The sequence below is a fragment of the Danio rerio genome, chromosome 7, assembly GCF_049306965.1.
Source record: "Danio rerio strain Tuebingen ecotype United States chromosome 7, GRCz12tu, whole genome shotgun sequence".
In the NCBI taxonomy this organism is placed as follows: Eukaryota; Metazoa; Chordata; class Actinopteri; order Cypriniformes; family Danionidae; genus Danio; species Danio rerio.
In genome coordinates, this window is record NC_133182.1 from 64,809,590 (window position 1) to 64,830,806 (window position 21,217).

At 34.4% G+C, this 21,217-nt stretch overlaps 2 protein-coding genes across 5 annotated transcripts in view; both read left to right on the forward strand.

Annotated features, from left to right (window-relative positions):
- The window catches only part of stim2b (stromal interaction molecule 2b), an 860,843-nt gene that overhangs the window by 181,158 nt on the left and 658,468 nt on the right, over positions 1-21,217 (forward strand). The gene's annotated exons all lie outside the window — the stretch shown is intronic.
- The window catches only part of acox3 (acyl-CoA oxidase 3, pristanoyl), a 45,631-nt gene that overhangs the window by 1,863 nt on the left and 22,551 nt on the right, over positions 1-21,217 (forward strand). For 2 of the 4 annotated variants that reach the window (XR_012382359.1, NM_213147.2), the window contains exons 2-13: positions 1,219-1,403; positions 3,531-3,764; positions 3,970-4,044; positions 4,526-4,615; positions 6,745-6,888; positions 6,982-7,070; positions 7,327-7,423; positions 8,429-8,611; positions 9,936-10,058; positions 12,579-12,699; positions 12,804-12,926; positions 14,853-14,966. Coding sequence is in view for 2 of the 4 variants with exons in the window: in NM_213147.2 (NP_998312.2) it covers positions 1,236-1,403; positions 3,531-3,764; positions 3,970-4,044; positions 4,526-4,615; positions 6,745-6,888; positions 6,982-7,070; positions 7,327-7,423; positions 8,429-8,611; positions 9,936-10,058; positions 12,579-12,699; positions 12,804-12,926; positions 14,853-14,966 (1,561 nt within the window). In the remaining 2 variants the exon portion in view is untranslated. The remainder of the gene's footprint in view (positions 1-1,218; positions 1,404-3,530; positions 3,765-3,969; positions 4,045-4,525; positions 4,616-6,744; positions 6,889-6,981; positions 7,071-7,326; positions 7,424-8,428; positions 8,612-9,935; positions 10,059-12,578; positions 12,700-12,803; positions 12,927-14,852; positions 14,967-21,217) is intronic. The other 2 variants (XR_012382360.1, XM_068222211.1) reach the window with 1 other exon arrangement.

Below are 21,217 nucleotides of genomic sequence, written 5' to 3' on the forward strand. Positions count from 1 at the left end.
AGGTTATAACTCGTAAAAATGGTTCTTCAATCTTTTTTATAATAATATTATTATTACTAGTAATAATAATAATAATAATAATTATTGTTATTATTATTATTATTATTGGCTCATCTCAGGGAAACCAATTTTCTGTTTTTGTTACTTCATGGGTTGTTTTGGGTGGTTTAAGGTGGTATTTAATAGAGATATAGTAGGGCTGCATGATATTGGAATAATCCAATAATTTTATTTGGTTTACTTTACCAGATGGTTTAAATAGTACTATTTAATGTTGTTGTTTTTTTCTTTTCTGGAGAGTCTTACAGTATTGAGGTACAGAAATTAAATAATCAAAAAAATCTTTTCTCACTTTCTAGTCATTAGACAAGTTTAGGCCAAATAACAAAATTCAGTTTTTACTTTCAGATGTAAAAGATCAAAATTAAGTTAAACTTGAAACAAGTAAAATAATCTTGTTTTGGTTTGAAATTTAGATTTTTAGACTAGAAACAAGACAAAAATTCTCAAATATAATTCAGACTACACAATATATTTAGCTCATAAAAAAATTAAATAAAACCATATACCACTGCAAAAACAGTGTAAAAACAGCACAAAGCTGTTGCTTCATTCTATGTTTAGCGTTTGGAACAGTAGGCTTTCTTTTCTGTCACCCTGTGTTTAAGTCTTTGAAAAACAGACAAGAAACCTCTATGATTTTGGTATGGTGTAAGGTTGTGTAAAAAAAATAAAAATAAAGCATTTTAGAAATGTGTTAATTGACTGAATATTGTGTGGAAATAACATATATTGTGTTAATAATAGGGTCACAACAGACTGATGTTGTGCTAATTGTGTAGAGTTTTGAAAATGTGACTACAGATTGAATACTAATAGCTGAAAACTCACTTATTCCAAACCTGCAATTGATAACTAGTGTTTGTTAAATGTTATCAAATGGCAAACAATTATGTCTTTGGCAAACAACGGGGATTGAAATGATATGCAGATGTAGTTGTTCAGTAAAGGTAGCAATAGAAAATGCTGACATATTGATTTTTATGATTTGTCTACAAAACCTTGAACGTCATTAATGTTTATGGATGAATAGCAGGCAATACCAAAACACACTGCAATATCAAATACAAATATTTTGTTTTCTACTGAAAATCATGAATATTTTTTCCGAAAATTGTGAACACTTGCCAGTTTTTTTTTTTTTTTTTTTGCTTTAAGTGCCTTAGGTTAAGAACATGAGTGATCCAGCTATCACAGATGCTAAATATGTATTGGGAGACAAAATGGATGAAGGCATCCCAGATTTTCCCAATGGTCCTCTGGACATCTACAGGAAGAAAGCATCCTTCAGCTGGAAGGACATGATGCGCTTTCTGGAGGGGGATGAACTCATTGCATTCAAGGTAAGAATGCTGTTTTTCTCATCATTTGTTTATGTGTATACTGTATATATGTTCAGGAAAAATACAGAATCAAAGTGTTGCTATTATTGTACAGTTATTTCCATGTTGTTATAGTGTATACACTACCTGACAAAAGTCTTGTTGTTCCCAGTTGTAAGAGCAACAAATAATAACTTGACTATTAATTAACCATTTGTAAAAGTGGCAGAAGGTAGATTTCTTATGTGAATCATCTGTTGAACTGTATCCCAATCATCACAAATACTGCAGAAGACCTACTGAAACCCACATGGACCCAAGATTCTCACAGAAATCAGTCATGTTGGTGAAGGAAAAGTCATGGTTTGGGTTTATATTCAGTATAGGGTTGCGCAAGAGATCTGCAGAGTGGATGGACACATCAACAGCCTGAGGTATCAAGACATTTGTGCTGTCCATCACATTACAAACCACAGGAGAGATCATATATATTTATTAGGGATGTAACGGTATCAGAATTTCACGGTACAATAATACCTCGGTATAAATGGCACGGTATGGTATTTATTGAATAATTTACAGAAAAAACAAAACTTATGAAAAGACTCGAAAAAAGTGGCAAAAGTGTTTATTTACCTTAGCACTGAACATATCAATGACATACAAATTAGCCATCTATCTGTAAGTTTCGAAACAGGAACTTCAATTTATCAATTTTAAATTAAGCCATATAAAAAAATAAAGTTTCAATTTAGTATTGTTGAAAACTCATCACATTCAACATTTAATCACTCACTCACTTAGATAGAGATGGGTTTTTTAAGGAAAATTATCATATAAATATAATCTGGTAAAAGCTGGGATCTCTGGGCATGTTCCCTGCAACAGAAAAAACCCTCTCATTTGGGACTGAGGTTTCTGGGACAGAGAGATATGATTTAGCCAAGGTTGACAGCAGTGGGTAATGTTGTGCATTGTCTTTCCACCACTTGAGAGGACAAGCCATGAATTAGATAGAGGTCTCTTTGCGGTACAAGTCAATGTCTGCATCAATCTAACAAGTGTGCTGTGTTCTGCAGTCCCCATGACTGTTTTTAGTCGTATTCCCCAACTTATATTTTGCCACAGTCTGGCAGTGCCTGCATACTGTTTTTGTCTTTGTCTGTCACCTTTCTCCTTTTCCGTATCTTTTTAGAAAGAGACCGAAATGCTTCCACACATCCGATTTAAAACCCGCTTTAGGTTCGATCATTTCCAGCTCTTTTTCTTCCCCGCTACAAGCAACACACTCCATTTTCGCATTACTGGATCTGTAGTGACAACAGACCGCAAAGGATGATGGCCACGCCTAGGCTGATGGGAATTGTAGTTCCCGCTACCTCCCGTTCACTTCATTCGCCTAAGCAAACTTTTCTCAGAAATATAGTTTTATTGAGTCATGTGCCTACGGTAATATTAAAAAAAAAAATTACTATTGCAGTATGACGATATTTACAATTGTTACATCCTATTATTTATATATTTATTTGGTAAAATAAGCATAATCTAGAGGCTTTTGCCTTTTATACAAAACAATTCTGATACCAAATGAACAACTAGAATCAACTTGGATGGGGCGATAAGACTTTTGTCTGCTAGTGTTTATAATAAACTGCATATGCTTGTGTGTGTATATATAAATTGTAAATAAAACGTTATAATACAATCCAACATTAAAAAAAAACAAAAACAAACGTTGTTTATTGTTGCATTTTTTTAAATAAACTTTATTGGATTTACACACACACACACACACACACACATACGTATATACATATACATATATACTCATATTACTGTATTTAAATATACATATTAAATTAATTGTGTATAATAAGACTAAACAAGCAAGAAAAAGTTTTACACATACTCATACTTTGTTATTAGTCAGAAGGGATTACATTTCTGTAACAACATTGCATCAAATTGTTTTTATTGCATTTACACTATTTTAACCAAGAGATAGAATAATCTGTGATATTTTGAGCACATTTTATTGTGAAGAAATTGGTTCAGTAGGAAAGTATAATTTCTTTCGTCACTAGTCCACAGTCATCGTTAGAGATTGTTTTTCTGCTCACCTGTCTTTCTGTTTCTCTCTCTGAGCAGCAGCACGTGTTCAGGACTCTGGAGAGGGACCCACTTTTTGCCCGGCAGCCTGGTGAGGACGTCCCAGTGGAGCAGAAGCGAGAGCTCACCTTCCTCCGCTGTAAACAGTTGTTTAAGTATGACTTTATAACACGAGAAGAGCTAATGCAGAACCCCTGGAAGATGATCGTCCTCAACGACTGCCTGGGAATGTATGACTGGTCTTTATGTGCCAAGTACTTTCTTAACAAAGGGGTGAGACCACTTCACTGAACATTCCAGAGACTCACAAAATCTGTTATTAGCCCTCTGCCCTCCACATAATAGCTTGTATATTATAGATGGTAAATGAACCAATACTGGAATGGCTTAAGTTAAACTGGTTTGTTGCCTTTTTGTAAAAAAAATGGCTTTAATTTTACCTTAATTTATTATTTATTTTTGTTTCTAACCTTCTTAGATGTTTGGAGCCACTGTGTTAAACACAGGATCTCAGAGGCACTTGAAGTTTGTGAAGGACATCGAGCGAATGATGGTAAATGACCGCTTTCTTTTATGACATGCAGCAAATATAAAATCATATCCACCATAAAATATTTATTGGACATTAGTCTGAAATCTGACTACATGTGCACTATAACTTAATTGCATTCATTGTAAATAGATAGTCAGATAGTCATTACTTTGAAACTCATTACCAGAGCCTAATGCAGGATTTTATTTGTTTCTTTTAAAGACTATCATGAAATCAGTATTTGCTTTTATGGATGGTCATATTTTAATGCTGAGTGTTTTTCAGTTTAATGCATTTTACAGTGGCCATGACTATCTTGCATAGAAATATTCACTAATGTTCAGCTAGAACAGTTTGAAACAAGCAGGGTATGAACAGAACGTTCCAAGGTGTTAATGTGTTTCTGTGTGTGACTGCAAAGCAGTGTGTTTTCCGATGTTTAATCATTGCAAACCACATGAGCCGCTTGCAGGAGAGTAACAGCATCTCTGTGTCTGTTTAGACATTTGGATGCTTTTCATTGACAGAGCTGAGCCATGGCAGTAACACAAGAGCCCTGAGGACAACAGCCAAATATGACCCCAACACTCAGGTACTCTAGCAGAAGATGCCTCCATGTGGTTATACTGTGTGCTTAGTCCTGGACTTTCAACCATATGGGCTTTTTTTAAATTTGAAACATATAAAAGATATAACATTTTTATTTTTTGGCTTAGTTCACTCATAAATGAAATTCTCATTACTTTCTCACCCTCATGTCGTTCAAAATCCCAGAGACCTTTATCCATTTCAGACCACAAATTAAGATATTTTAAGATCTCTGGTTTAGAATGACATGAAGGTTAGAAATTAATGACAAAATTAAAATTTGGACGGGTTTTAGAATAGGATAACACTTTGGTGACTTTTATCATATTTTCTATGTCAAGCCTGTAGCCAACCTGGTGAAAGAGGTGGTTCTTTTTTCAAAAGTGCACCTTTTTGCAGTTATACGCCTCATTTTCTATTTAATCACGAGACTGAAATACTACATTTTAGTAACATTTTTAAGCACCATTATAGCTGGATTAGCTTGTCAGATGGTCATCATAACCACACTTTTTGATGTACCAAAAATATCCTAAAGACTTAGAATAAAGAAACATGAATAAATACTTATTTTTAAAATGCAAACGTATTACATCATATATCATTAGAAAAGATAATTTGTTAGAGTTTTAAATTAAAAACTGTGGCCTATTGTAATGTATTAGACAAATAACAAAATGGCCAGCACATTCAACTTTTCTCAGTTGGAATTTGCCCATTTGAATAAAAAAAAATAAAATAAAAACACAATAATAGTAATAATACTAATGTAGTGCACAGTGTCAAATCCAGTTCCTGGAGGGCCGCAGCTCTGCACAGTTCAGCTTTAACCCTAATTAAATTACCTGATCAAACTATTTGAGTCCTTTAGGCTTGTTTGAAGCCTACAGGTAAGTGCAGGGTTGAAACTAAACCTCCAGCAACTGAGTTTCACACCTGTGATGTAGAGTTTTATGATTTTTCTAGCCTCTCTTGTTAAAAAAAAAAAAGTACATTTAAAAATTCATGGATAACAACAATAGCCAACATAGTATTCAAATTAATTTGAATATGGGCCACTCTTGGTGCTTTTTCTTCTATTTAATAACAATACAGTAGCAAAAGATGACTTCACTTATGTCCGATTGTAAAATGAAAATATTTGTTAGCATTGGACAAAACTGATAAGCTGAATTCACCCCGAAGCAAAGCGCTTGGTTTTAAAGCCTTTTTTGATGGGTTGTCCCCCCCTCCCCCACCTCTTCCATACAGGCCTGTATGTGAATACAAAAATATGTTATATGTTGGAAAAACAATAACACTTAGTACGTTTACTGAATAAAACGATTGACATACATAATACCTAAACTTTATTTGGGGGGGGGGGGGGGGGGGTCTCGTGTTCAGTTCAATTAATCTTTATATCTATAGTGCTTTTACAATGTAAATTGTGTCAAAGCAGCCTAACATAGACGTTCTAGTAGGTTAAAACTGTGTCAGTCCAGTTTTCAGAGTTAAAGTTTAGTTTAGCTCAGTTCAGTGTGGTTTTTTCACTGCTGTAAGTCCAAATGCTGAAGAGCAAATCTATCCATGTCCAGCTCCACAAGTCCTAAGCCAAGCAAGCCAGTGGTGACAGTGGAGGAACGAAATTCACCAATTGACGAAAGTGAAGGAAACATCTTGATAGAAACCAGGCTCCGCTGTGTACAACCATTACTAGCTCATGAAAACTGTATTGACATTGTCCTTTTAATATTAAATAAGAAGCAAATTATAATATTCAACAGAAAATATATTGTGTAGAATTTTTTTTACTGGTCAAAATGCCTTAATTAAATGTCTAATTGCTTAATCCACCAGTGTTTAGGTTGTTTAAACAAATCCAAACAAAACCATCTGTCCTTATAAAATCTTTATTATCTTTTTATGTATTTTACCTACTTTTAACTGTCCTTCGGTTTCCCAGTGATGGGTTGCAGCTGGAAGGGCATTCGCTTCGTAAAACACATGCTGGATTAGTTGGCGGTTCATTTCGGTGTGGTGACCAGATTAATAAAGGGACTAAGCCGAAAATGAATGAATGAATGAACTGTCCTTTGCTTATATTCGTTATGCCGGATGGTCCTAACTGATTGATATTATTTTAAATTCCAGGAGTTTGTGATCAACTCTCCAGACTTTGAAGCAGCAAAGTTCTGGGTGGGGAACTTGGGGAAGACCGCCACTCATTCAGTTGTATTTGCCCAGCTCTACACACCTGATGGAAAATGTCACGGCCTCCACTCTTTTATAGTACAAGTATGTGTAAAATACATTTTCAGTTCATTTGCTGGTCTTGTTTTTAGCGTAGTAATGAATAATGTGATTTTTTTAATGTAATGTAATTGACAGGTCAGGGATCCAAAGACCTTGTTGGCTATGCCAGGAGTGATGGTTGGGGATATGGGGAAGAAACTGGGTCAGAACGGTCTGGATAATGGGTGAGTTTACTCATTATGGCTGTGAACTGTTGTGAGCTGTTGTGATTGCAGTGTTTGGCCGTTAGATGGCGGTAAAGGAAAGCATGGAAAGATGTTTCCATTTGACCGACTTCAAATCCGTGATAGTATATTTTTCTTTCTGCTTAAATGAAAACATTCATCTTACATTTGATTATAATAACAAGTAACACAAATATTTTCATGATTTTTTTTATAAGGTTTTTAAAAAGTAAACACTGAGTGATTTTGTTGTTAGTTTTGCAGTGTTTCACAATGTGAGGATACCTCGGGAAAACTTGCTAAACAAAACAGGAGATGTTGCGCCTGATGGGCAATATGTTTCCCCTTTTAAAGTGAGTAACAACCATGATTGCCTGATAAAAGTTACATAATATGGATAGTTTATTGCTGTGTAACTGTAAAAATGTTTATCTTGATGTATAGACTCTTATAGTAGTGTCAGGAATTCACATATATATCCAGAGTCAGAGAAGACATTTTTCCTGTAATATTTTTCTTTTAAAGAAATTCATATTTGTTTTTTTGTTTAGCTGGACAATATTTTTAGGTCAATATTATTAGCCCCCTTAAGAAGATTTGTATTTTTTCTCAACTGACTATAAAACAAACCACTTATGTCAAATGACCTTTCTCACTATACTAACTTGCCCAGTAAAATTCCTTAACCTAGTTAAGTCTTTGCACATTATGCTGAATAGAAGTATCTTGCAAAATAACTAGTCAAATATTATCTACTGTTCGACTGTCATCATAGAAAAGGCAAAATAAATGAGTTATTAAACTATTATGTTTAAAAATGTGTTTAAAAAACTCTCTTAAACAGCACTCTGCAAAATATTTTAAACGAATTATTATTTTACAGAAGGAATAATAATTTGGATGTCAACTCTGTAATATCGGTGTGCATATCAGCAGTATTTTATTGGGCATTTATGAGCAAAGGAAATGATAAAGGCATTTTGGTGCTCATCCTTATGCAGATCATGTAAACGTTTTACTCTCCCTGCTGTAGGAGAGTGCAGTCGGGTGGTGGCTGTTATTCCAGCTGCTGTTCTCTGCTACGCAAGATGTACCAGAAGGAATCCCTATGCTTTCATTTCAAACAAACAGGGAGTTTTTAATCACAGGGAAAGCCAGGCCGTCAGCCAATATTACTGACAGAAAGACATAAAGGGGCTTTTCTGAAAACAAACTAAGGCGAGAGCTTGAGAATGGATGAATTAGATATCATTTCCCCTTCTTTTCCTCAAATTCCTTGTCAATTTTTTTTTACTTGGTTTGGTCTTATCTGGGTTTTTTTTTTTTTTTCAATTTGTTCCAACCACACATCTTCGTAGGACCCCAATAAGCGGTTTGGGGCATCTTTAGGTGCTCTGTCAGGAGGCAGGGTGGGCATTACGAGGATGGCACTGGTCAATCTGAAGCTGGCAGTGACTGTGGCTGTGCGATTCTCTGCCACACGCAGACAGTTTGGGCCCAAAGAGGACGAGGAGATTCCAGTGCTGGAATATCAACTGCAGGTACAGACTGACACTCTCCACTGGAAACTATTCAAGTGATTGTTCATCCATCCACTCAACTTAATCTGTTTGTGCTACTGTTAAAAAAAAAAAGGTAATTTGAAGTATGTTGGAAACTGGCAACCAATGACCCCCCCCCCCCCCCCCCAACTATGAATGTCAATAGCTTTGCAACATTCTTTAAAATAGCTTCTTTTGAAACTCAAATGTTTGGAACCACTTGGTGAGTGAGTGAATGGGGAGTAAATGTACATTCTTGGAATACTACATCAACAATAACTACATTAAATTCAGATAAGTGATTTATGGGTCAAAACCCTAAATTTTCTTTTTTTTTTTTTAATTAATTGTTTATGAACAAAAAATACATTTAAAAACTGTATTAAATAATTACGTTTATGATTTGAACGAATTGCAATAAGAAAATATTTTTTATGTAATAAAATTGTAAAAAATACATTTCCAGCTTGTTTAATAACATGCAAAACAGCACTTTAATTTACAGTCCTGCTCTAGAGTCATGTACTTTAGAAGTACTTATGTGTACACAATATATGACCTATGCATGATCTCTGAATGTAGTTTTCTTGTATTATTAAGTACTTTCTTAGTACACTGTAAGTTTGTATTGTTAACCGTGTTGGGGAAATTGTGTTACTCTCCTAATTACATTACTTAGTTACCTTTTATGAAAAGTAATGTGTTTTGTTACTTTTAAGTTACTTTTACATTACTTTTTCTTACCTAGCTGAGACTTGATCTATTTCATTCTTTTTTTTTTTTTTTTTAATAGAGGAGCTCTGCGATTAACAATGTAGTGTATAACCTTCATTTACCTTTAAAAAAACACATAAAAAATTATATTATAGGATAATGTTATCTTCTGAGAACTTTCTGATACCAGAGCTATACATGCATATTTGTAAATAATATAAATATTTCCATCAATGAAATATAAGGCTCTGGCCTGTCATCTTGGTTTCTGTCTGATCCTGCATTCTGCATGAGTGCATGATTCAACGTGATTGTTTATTTTAATTCAGGCATTTATTTATCTATATTTTTTAACTTATGACTTTTTAACTATTTTTAAATTTTTAAAAAGGTAACTCAAATATGACTTAATAAAAAAAAATGTATTACTTTACTCGTTACTTAGAAAAGTAACATTATTACTTAGCTCGCGTTACCCCCTACAGGGATTGCATAAAAATATAACATTACCACCAAGGCTTTTCTTAAACATTAACAGCACAGCGACTTATTAATCAGTGTAAAGAACATGTCTTTTGACCAGTTCTGTTCATGTTCTTCACTTTTGTAGCAATGGCGTCTCATTCCATTCCTGGCAGCCGTGTATGCACTGGAGCACTTCACCAAATCCTTCAGCAGGAACTTTGTGGAATTTCAAATGGGACTTTTAATGAAGGACAAGAGCGACAGACAGGTAAAGTCATATACCTGTACTTTTAATTATTCTTAGTGTATAAGCATACAAAAAATAGATAAATAAATAAAACATTGATAATTGTCCAATATATCTTCAGAAAGAGTTTTAATTGTTTTCACATGAAACAAAGCTTATAAATGTTATTATTATTAATATTAATATTAATATTAATATTAATATTAATATTAATATTATGGCAGCAGATCTGTTTGGAATTTCCATTTGATGTTTACAAATGAAATTTAATGCTGAGCAGGTGTAGCATTGACTTTTGAATCAGGTGGATGCTTGCACAAGTTCTGTGGTTGTTTGAAGTTCTAAGTGTTGTTGTTTGAACTCTTGAGTTCTAAGTGAAGATGTAGTGTTAATCTTATAAACTTACATAGGCAAATGCTTATTGTGGCTTTTAACTTTCTTATACAGGACATCCAAAAAACATTCACAGCACTTCATTTTTTTAAACATTTTGTTATGTTACAGCTTTATTCTAAACTTACTTACTTAGTTACGTACTTACATGCTTGTTTGATTGCTTGCTTACTTACTTATTTCTGGCCTCTTCTACCTTGCAGTGTTGAAATTAAATCCTTATTTCAAAATGCAGCAGTATTATTTATTATATGCATATGTTTAGTTGTTTTAAGTTGTTAAGTTGTTTCAAGTTTGTCCACCTGTGGGGTTTTGGAGACTGCATCACCATATGGGACATAAGAACAGGATATGTGTTTGGATATAACTCAGTTATTTGACCACACTTCATTATTATTATTAATTTAATCGTTTTATGGAGATTAAAACTGAATTTATAAATAGTTTTGAAACAAATCTTTGCACTTAACAGACTAAATAAATATGCAGACTTATAGATGTCTTCAGCGGGGTGCGTACAACACCGTTTCCTTATCCACAAAAATAAAAGAGTAAAAGTAAAGTAAGGAGGCGGAATGGAGGAGGCTTGTTCTTTATCCCCACACTGCTGATGCTCTGTTTAACTGTTTTCATGCTGGGGCAGTGTTCAGTTTTTCCACTTACAAAGTCTGCCACGTAATAGCAAATGCGCCTTGGAGTGACACAACTGACTTTTAAAGGGAATGGTAGATGAGACTCTGATTGGTTTAATGCACGTTTCATCAAAACACACCCTGAACTCTTTAAGAGAATAAACACAACATTGTTAAAACATGTGTTAGACCATTTGAGGTATTTAAAATAGCAAAAGTGGATTTGGACACAGCCTTAATGTTTTTGTGCCATGTGCAATTAGGGTTGTAACAATATACCGGTATGACGGTCTACCACGATTTGAACGTGCACGATTATCATACCATGAACAATTGCATATCAACGGTTTTAACCCTTAAAGACCGAGACAGCCGCCCGCGGCTAAAAATAAGTATTGCTCTTAAATGTTTAATAACTTTTGATCCGCTGATCCGATTCATACAATTCAAAGATTGGCATAAAGAAGAGAATCTCAGCTTTCCAGTGCTGTATCACATAACTTTCGCGGACTTTCATAGACTCCGGAATCAGTGCGGTTACGTCATCAAAATTTGACAACGCTGATTTGACAAAGAAACGCTCGTCACTGTGTCTCCGGACAAACCAGACATGATACATTGATGCATTGTCCCTCCTCCGTGCCCAGATTGGTTCAAACTCGCTATATCACAACCAATAAGCATAGGTTTCGCTTTTGTTTGTGGACCAACAATGAGCTTTTTGAACAACACGGAATGAGAGATAGGCATACATTTATGCGCGGCTAAATAAAACGCAAAAAAAAAAAGTTTTGCATGAAATAATTCTCATACTAAGTACTTTTGCATGCACAGCAGCACAGAAACATGACAAAACAGTCACACAGCAAAGACGAACTGCTGCTCTTGCTGTTTTCAAAAGACATTGCAGACAACCATATCCAAATCCATATCCACAGACAACCATATCCATGCTGGCACATAAAACCTAAGGATGTTCCATATTGAATCTAGTTTCGTTATGTAACTATCTATAGTATAGTAAATATTTATATCTATTTTTTTACTGAGGATTTGCACCATGTTTATTTGGACTTTGACACATTATTTCTTATTTTCTTATTTTTTTATTTGTTCATTGTAAGTGGTGTTGTTTATAGTAACTGAAAATATATTATTTGGAAAAAGTCAAATTTGCTTCACTGTTCTATTATTTTGTAACATTTGTAACATACCGTATACCGCAAAACCGTCAAACCGTGGTATTGTTTTAGACGATTATCATACCGTAAAAAATTCATACCGTTACAACCCTATGTGCAATACATGACCGGCGCTTGAGCATCACTTTGGGGTCTGTTGGTAGCCATGATTGCCTGCCTAATTTTGGTCATAAGGCAGAGGTGTCACAAAATGTGATAAAGGTGGCCACCTCATAATTCTCCATGAAGGAAAAACCCAAAGTATCATCTAAATTTGTTTCGAGGTTGCCCATCATTTGTTGGATCACATATAGTTTGTGTGTGCCACTCTTAAGGCTGAACTGGGCAGAGAGATCCATGCCTTGTCCTGTGCGAGTAAACCTTTGGGATCATGGACTGCTCAGCGAGGTATTCAGGAATGTCGAGAGGCCTGTGGAGGACACGGTTACCTTGCCAGTGAGGAATTCCTAAAAGCTTCATTGGCTAAATATTGCTCATAAACACCATGTCTAATATCAAAAGAGCTTGTAATAAGTTTCTGTTTGTCTTCTCATGTTTAGTGAACCGACTGGGGGACATGCGGGACGACAACGACCCAAACTGCACATATGAGGGAGACAACAACGTCCTCCTGCAGCAGACAAGCAACTACCTGCTCAGCTGGATCCAACACAAACAAGAAGGTCTCTATACTCTTGATCTTTATTAACATCAAGAGTCTGTCTGCATGTGTCTGCTTGTCGTGTTATGACATACTATACTATACACATTCACATACTCTTTTCAGATACAAGCCTTCATTCATTTGAAGGGAGAAAGTCATTTATGAGCACCGTTTAGTCATATCACATATTGAAAAAATTATCTTTTACTAGGTGAATCACTGTCTGGCCATCCGAGATTATGGATATAAACAATACAATGGGGATTTTCAATTAGAAGATAGCATTAGGATAGCTTTTGGATATAGTATAGGATGTTAGATAGCTATTGGAAATGGGCCAGATTCATGAAACATTCTCAAGAAGAATTTCTTCACAATTCATTCATTTTTCTTCGGCTTAGTCCCTTTTTTCATCAGGGGTTGCCACAGTGGAATGAACCGCTAATTTATCCACCATATGTCTAACACAGCAGATGCCCTTCAAGCTGCAACCCAGTACTGGGAAACACCCATATACACTTTTTCTCTCACACAAACACACACACACACACACACACACACACACACACACACTACGACTAATTTAGTTAATCAGTTCCCTTCAAGCGCATGTGTTTAGACTGTGGGGGAAACCGAAGCACCCAAAGGGAAACCCACACCTACACAGGAGAACATGCAAACTCCACACAGAAACGCCAACTGACCCAGCCAGGACTCAAACCAACAACTTTCTTGCTGTGAGGCAACAGTACTATCCACTGAACTATTGTGTCTCCCTCTTCATTACAATTTTCTTCTTAATTTGTAACTTATGACAAAAGTAAAGAATACATTTAGTTCCTTAGACATCGGATAAGGATGTTTTTTTAATCTTTTTATTACTAAGATTGTTTTAAGACAAAACTTAAAAAAAGATTGAATTTTCTTTAAAATCATCTTAATTTAACTTACAACTCGAAAACTAACAACAAGTGTGTCTCTATGTGTCACACAAAAAAGTATTTATTTACAAAAACACTCACAAAAGGCATTAGAACATCAACACTGGCAGAACAGGGAGTGGTCACAATACAGTGCCAAACCAAGAAATACAAACTCAGGGGTGTACAGTCACTAACAAAAGTCTTGTAGCTTGTGTACAAACTGACCTGATGTGCGGCTGAACTGTATTTCTAATCAAGATTATTTTACTAGAAATGGCTTGTTTTAATCCCAACAGCTTTTGTAATAATACTTCAGTGCAAAACAAAACTGTCAAAACATATTCTAATATTCTCAGCTTGGTGTAAAGCCCATTGAGTAAATTTTTGCAAAGACATACACAGGTGTTGTTGCCTAGTGATATGAGCTTCACCTGTGATTAATAATGGATCAATTAGGTCCCAGGTGTGTTTAAAAAAGAACCGCAGTACACTAGACATTTACATTAACTGCAACTAGACCTCTGCAAACATGTCTAAGAATCACCCTGAGAGTGATGATTATCAAGAGGCTGAAGACCAAATCCACTGCTGATGTGGCGGACACCTTCAGTGTGTCTCATTGTCAAGTACAGAGTATAAAAAAAAGATTTTAAGAGATTAGGGATGTTTTTGACAAGCCCAGGGCAGGCAGACCCCGCAAGACAACTGCTCAAGAGGATCGTTTGTTGGCTTGAAAATCTAAGGCCAGTCCATTTTCCACTGCAGTACAGCTCCACGAGACCTGGTCACCTGAAGTCCCTGTGTCAACTTATTTTTTTGTGTGTTAACTTATTTCTTAAAAAGATTTGTTTAATCTAGCTACAATCATTCAACATTTGAGCAAATGGATAAGAATAAGTACTATAATGACAATGTTTGAGTCATAGAATTGTATTGCAGAAAATGAAAACATCTGATGTGATGGTGGATTTGAAATCTTTTGCTCTTTTTTTTTTTTTTTTTTTTTTTTTTCACCTAACAAGGTAACGGAAGGATCGAATCCCCTCTCGAGACTGTCAACTTCTTAGATGACATGAGCAGCATTCTGCAGAGCAAGTTCACAGTTGGCTCAGTGGAAGAGTGCATGAACTCAGCCGGTACGCAACATTAACACCACATTCTCCATAACAGGGACTCGTGTCTGCACATTCTTCACAAGCATGCACACAAAAACCACATTACTCATCTAGCATTCACTTCACCTCAGCTATCTCAGTTCTCAGGTAATCCTCGTTCTTCTCCTTCTTCGTCAGTCTGAAATTTATCATTTATTGAGCCCATTAAAATTGGAAGGAAAGAAAAAAAAAATTCAAGAACCTTACTATCTGTCATTTAAAGATCAAATTGAACAAGATCTACTTTCAGTTGCATACAGGACTTTTATAATAATAATGTAAATTAAACCATTTCATAAAATTACAGTGAAAGTAAACTCATGATTGTTAAAATTGAGACCTTTTTCAAGAATATTTCCCTATTATTTTGTGCGTTTTTTTTTACATGAACATATATTTAGAGGTTTATTCATTTCATAAATGACTCGCAATAGGCTAGTTGGTTATTTTTTATCGCTTTTATTTATATGCATCTGTGTTGTAGTTAATTTCCTGGAGTATCTTCTGCCATGTTGTTTGTTTGGCAGTTGCAGGGAAAAATACGGGAGCCAAGAGGGCAGAGTCATGTGTTGGGGCGAAAACCGGTTTTCATTCAAACAAATTGATGTAAACTTCACACTCGAGTTTATCTATACAATTGTGTTATCGCCCAGCCCTACTTAAAAGCAGTTAAATCATCAGTTTATTTTCACACTTACTCTCCAAATAAATGTGACAAGTATAGATCTTTATGTTTAATTAAATATTTTAGAGGACCACATTACTGCTATTAAAATTAATACTATTTTTCTGCATTTATCATAATAAAATAAGTTAATTTAATTATCCAGTTGTATTTGAAATCAGGCCAGAGCAGCAAATTATCAAATATAATTCTTTATTGTTTTTTTCAAAGTGACCCAAAATTGCTAATTCTGTCATCATTTACTATTCCTTTTCTCATTCCAAATCAGTTTGATTTGCTTTCTTGTTGAACACAAAAGAAGATATTTTGAAAAAAGCCGGAAAGCTTTAGCTATTCACTTTCATATTGTTTGTTTTTCTTACTACGAAAGTTATTGGTTACAAGTTTTCAGCTTTTATTCAAAATATCTTCTTTACTGTTCAACAGAAAAAAAAAAAAATAAGTTTGGAACCATTTGAGCATAAGCCAATAGTGAGTAAATTTAAATTTTGGGGTGGACTAAACCCTTTTGGGATGTCCCGATCAGGTTTTTTGATTTTGAGTATCTACCTGTACCCGATCTAATACTTTTCTATAATATATAAAAAAACTAAATTAAATATCTCACTGTTTGCTCTGGCAATGTTGTCATTATCAACTTTATAATACCTCCAGACTTCAGTTATACTCATGATTTCCGCTTCAAGCTGCTTCTGTGTTCTACTTTGCTGGCCAGTAGCGTCTGCAATAAAGTGTTGTCATGCCGCACGCGTTTCTGTTTCTGTGTGAAGTCAAGAAAGAGGTCTAACTCTGTGCCACGGCATAACTATAGATGTGTTAAAAAATAATGACAATATATGTATGTATATATTCGAGTCCTTATCAGGAGATGATGTCCGATTCTGATCGAGTCTGAAACCGCATGATTGAGCAGATAACGTGTTTGGATCTGCACATCCCTAATCCCTTTAATACTAAATTAAATGTAAAATATAATAACTTCTAATGATTGTGAGCCTGCATTATTGTTTATCTAAATTTGTAATAAGACAATAGTATATGTAGTTTAGGAATGTCTGTGTATACTGTATATATGTATATATATGTATAAATATATGTATATATATGTGTATATTAGGGCTGTAACGATACACCAAACCCACGATTCGATTCGTATCACGATTTTTGACCCACGATTCGATTCGTATCACGATTTTTTTTTTCGTGTGGGGTGGGGAAAAATATTTTTAAAACTATTTTTTATTAAATGGAATTATATCATTTTTGTTTTCTTTGTAACAAAATACTTTTGAAAAACCAAACAGAACTAAACTCCATTGTGTAGATGGTTCACGCATGTTAAAAATTATTTTTCAATCAAGTTTTCTTACGTAGAAAAAGTCAATTAAATGGCTACTAGGGATGCTCATTTCGGTTAATTTTGCTAACAGACAACCGCCGCTCATTAATCGGTTATTAACGGTTAACTGGTCAGATTACTATCAATTTTATATTAAACAAATTGATGTGTCTATTTTGTGTCTGACACATTAAATATTGCATTTGAATATAGGCTACTGATTTATTTTTATATGCTAGCATATTAATAACAGAACAGAACAACAGAGCATCTTCACGCAACTGCAGTGTTTAGCACAGAAGAGCAAAATAATCTAAATAAAATGAATAAAATAAATAGGACTGACTTAAATTATTTTCACTTAAATAATTAATTTATATTACAAAACAAAAATACTGACTGATTCTTTTTAACAACCGGCATAGGATGTTTTTTTCCAATCATGTTTTTTCTTCCGTCAAATAAAAATCGCAGACTTCCTCAAATTGCCCGCTCCACGGAAAATGTGCATTTATTTAATGTCCCGCTGTTATTATTATAATAACAAAACCTTTTACATTTTAATAGAAATCATTATTTTAAAGAATATGTCCTGATGGTTTCCTCTCTCTCCCTCGCGGTTCAAGTGCGCGTGCTGCGTGATGAAAAGACAACAACACGCGCGCATATGTTGACTTTTTGTAAACAGTTTTGTTGTTTAAATATGCTATTGCATTAATGTGCATACATGCTTTATAAGCCGAAAACAAGGCGCATCTCACTGCCTTTATGTTGACAAGGAAAAAAGAAGAGAAGAAGCGCGGTCCTCTTATGAAACGACTGAATCAGCTGGGTATCGATTGTGCATAAGTGTTGCTGTCTGTGTTGTTACAATTGTAATATTTAATAATATTATGATATTCAAGATTTGTATATTCATACAGCTCTGGATAACTTAAGCGATTAGACCTTCAGAGCGGCATTATGCGTCCTGAAGTAAAGCGAAACGGCTATAAACTCCAGCAAGATAGAGTGATTATATACAGTCATATACCTTTATCTATAAATAAAGTATAACTATAGAAACTGTGTTCATCTTAACTGAAAGCTTCGTCCTGTTTCCTGGCCTCACGCATCGCGCTGTCAGTCAGCACGTAACGTTAACTCTCAAAGGTTCAAACAGAAAGCGCACAGCACGGTTACAGAAAAGTTTCCTCTGCAGAGGAGTCGGGGCATCTGGTGAACGCCCATCCCTCTCTGCGCAGCCACATTAACAACAATGCTTTGACAGCACTGGCAATGTTTCTGCCGTTGTCGGTTGTCAAGAGGGGTTAAGTTGGTTTTGTTTTTGATATTCCTGACACATTCAGACAGTCCCTTACTAAGAGCTCTGTGCGAGCTCTCCAGGTTAAACGCTAATTGCGAGGGCTTAAACGGAGCAGTGCTCGTAATGTCAAGCAGAAAAAAAGTGTTTCCTCACGCTCTTCTTCAACTAGCTCAACTTTTCCAGGCACGCGTGACGTTATTGGAAAGGTAGTTACGGGGTGTGTCGCGATTCTCCCTTATCACACCGCGACACAGGATCGTAGATCTGAGTGTCGCGATTTCGATTTTATATCGTGTATCGTTACAGCCCTAGTGTGTATATATATATATATATATATATATATATATATATATATATATATATATATATATATATATATATATATATATATATATATATATATATATGTATATATATATATATATATATATATATGTATATATATATATGTATGTATATATGTATATATATATATATATATATATATATATATATATATATATATATGTATATATATATATATATATATATATATATGTATATATATATATATATATATATATATATATATATATATGTATATATATATATATATATATATATATATGTATATATATATATATATATATATATATATATGTATATATATATGTATGTATGTATATATATATATATATATATATATATATATATATATATATATATATATATATATATGTATATATATATATATATATATGTATATATATATGTATGTATATATATATGTATGTATATATATATGTATGTATGTATATTGTTTAATAGTAAAAAATGCTGCAATAATTATTAAGTTTAACACCTTTTAAAAAGTATTTGCAAATGATACCAAATGAAATCTACCATTTTTTTTTGAGTAAATCATGCCATTGCATACTAAATTTGCTATTTGTCTTTACTCAGTTTGTGTAATATGGTATTGTTTTTACATTTTATAACTCCAATGCAGTATTTAAATTACACTGAAGTGTTAATTTTTTTTTCTCATGCGGCTGTGGTGTTATCTTTAAGAAAAACATGCAGCTCTGTTATTCAACTAGTAAAGTTTTAGTTTAGTTTAATAGAGTCATTATTCATTCACACTCTGAGGAAGCCAAATAAACAGACAGAGCCTTGTTTCAGTTTCATATCCCACTTTCACGGTGCTGGTTTTGTGTAATGCAAGATGTTAGTGTGTACAGTGTTGTTGTTTTTTCCACAAGCACATTATCTAACGCGTAAACTGTCACACCTTCACCGCACACTGAGAAAATGTGAGTGTGCGTCACGCTGTGTTTTTGTGAGGTTTACTGGTAAAAGTGCTCCTTGATGGTGCAGACGATGACTCCAGCGGGAGAGTTTTCACATTCTGAACCGAACTGCACATCTGCTACACATCTGCACTCTATTGACATCATTCCTCGGCCGGTGACTCATCTCATTGTTGCCTGGTTACAGGGGTTAGAGGATCATCGTTTTAATTGGACAAAGACAGGGAGTGGACTGCTTGAGCTTTAACTGACTTTTGTCACCTTTCACATCATGTGACGAGTGCTTAGGGAGTTTTTTTTTTATTTATTTATTTTTTTTATAATGTTAGAGCAGATTTAATATTGTTTCTCATCCTGACTGTTCTACCACAAAAACTTCTCTCACTCTGTACTTTTTTTAATCCATGAGTTAATCAGTCCAACCAAGTCATGATGACAGAGGAATAGTTCGACAAAACATTGTTATCATTTACTTTTGTTGTCCTAGGGCTGCAATCTTCGATAAGGATCACGATTTTGTTTAGCTTAGAATAAAGATCACGATTTTCTCAAGATTCTATATATGTACAAGGTTAATATAACTAGGCTTTTATTATTGTTAATTCTTAAACATATGGTAAAACAACAACAATAATATTAGGCTTACTGTATGTGTAGGTCTACTGTTGTTTAAAAGGCTAAATTTTGACTTTGAATGATGGACTTTAATAGTCTTTAAACTTGTCCTGGTCATTAATGCACAGTAAAGTAATCCCAACACAACTGTTCATATATCTCAAGTTGAATTATTATGTTTGAGACATATGCTTGCAATCTTTCATTGACAACATTATTAGACCATTTTTTCACTGGTCAAATCAAACATTTGTCAATATCAGACTCCCTTTTGCATTTCATTCCATGTTATTGTTGCCTAAAAAAACATGCATCACAATTCCTACCTGTGCAGCTCCTGACTAAGGAAAGAAACTCTCGCTCTGTTCACCAAACTGAATATTATTTACAACTTAATTACTTGTTATTCACAGCCTATGCAGGTTCACTAAAGTAGTCTTCATTAATGCGTGAGCACGTCCTTTCTTTGATAAACAAACAGCTCACAGTCAGCTCACGTGGGATTTCAAGGCTGCGAATATGTCATTAAAAACAAATTTAATTCTTGTGTGAATTACACCTTAAGAATACAGTTTGATGACTCTTTCAATGCCATTTGGAGTCTGACCATGTCCACGTTGTTGAGTATATAAAACAATTTAAAGACCTACGCAACCACCTTTATGCTTCCCTCTTGAACTTAAAGATATAAATGGCTGAACCATAGGAATGCTGGATGAGGATCGTGTGGGGGATCAAATTAAGATTATATACTTTTAACGATCAATCGTGGAGCCCTACGCTGTCCCTCCCAATTATAAAAGTGTTGTTAAAGGATAGTTCATGCAGAAAATGAACATTTACAGTTAGTTTACTCACCCTAGGGCTTTGAAGATGTAGGTAACTTTTTAATCTTCAGTAGAAGGACTCACTGTGGTCTGTGTGAGTCCTAATGTCCCAGTATATTGAAGGGGACACTATACTGTCAGTGAGCGCCGTCTTTCGGATGAGACGTTAAAC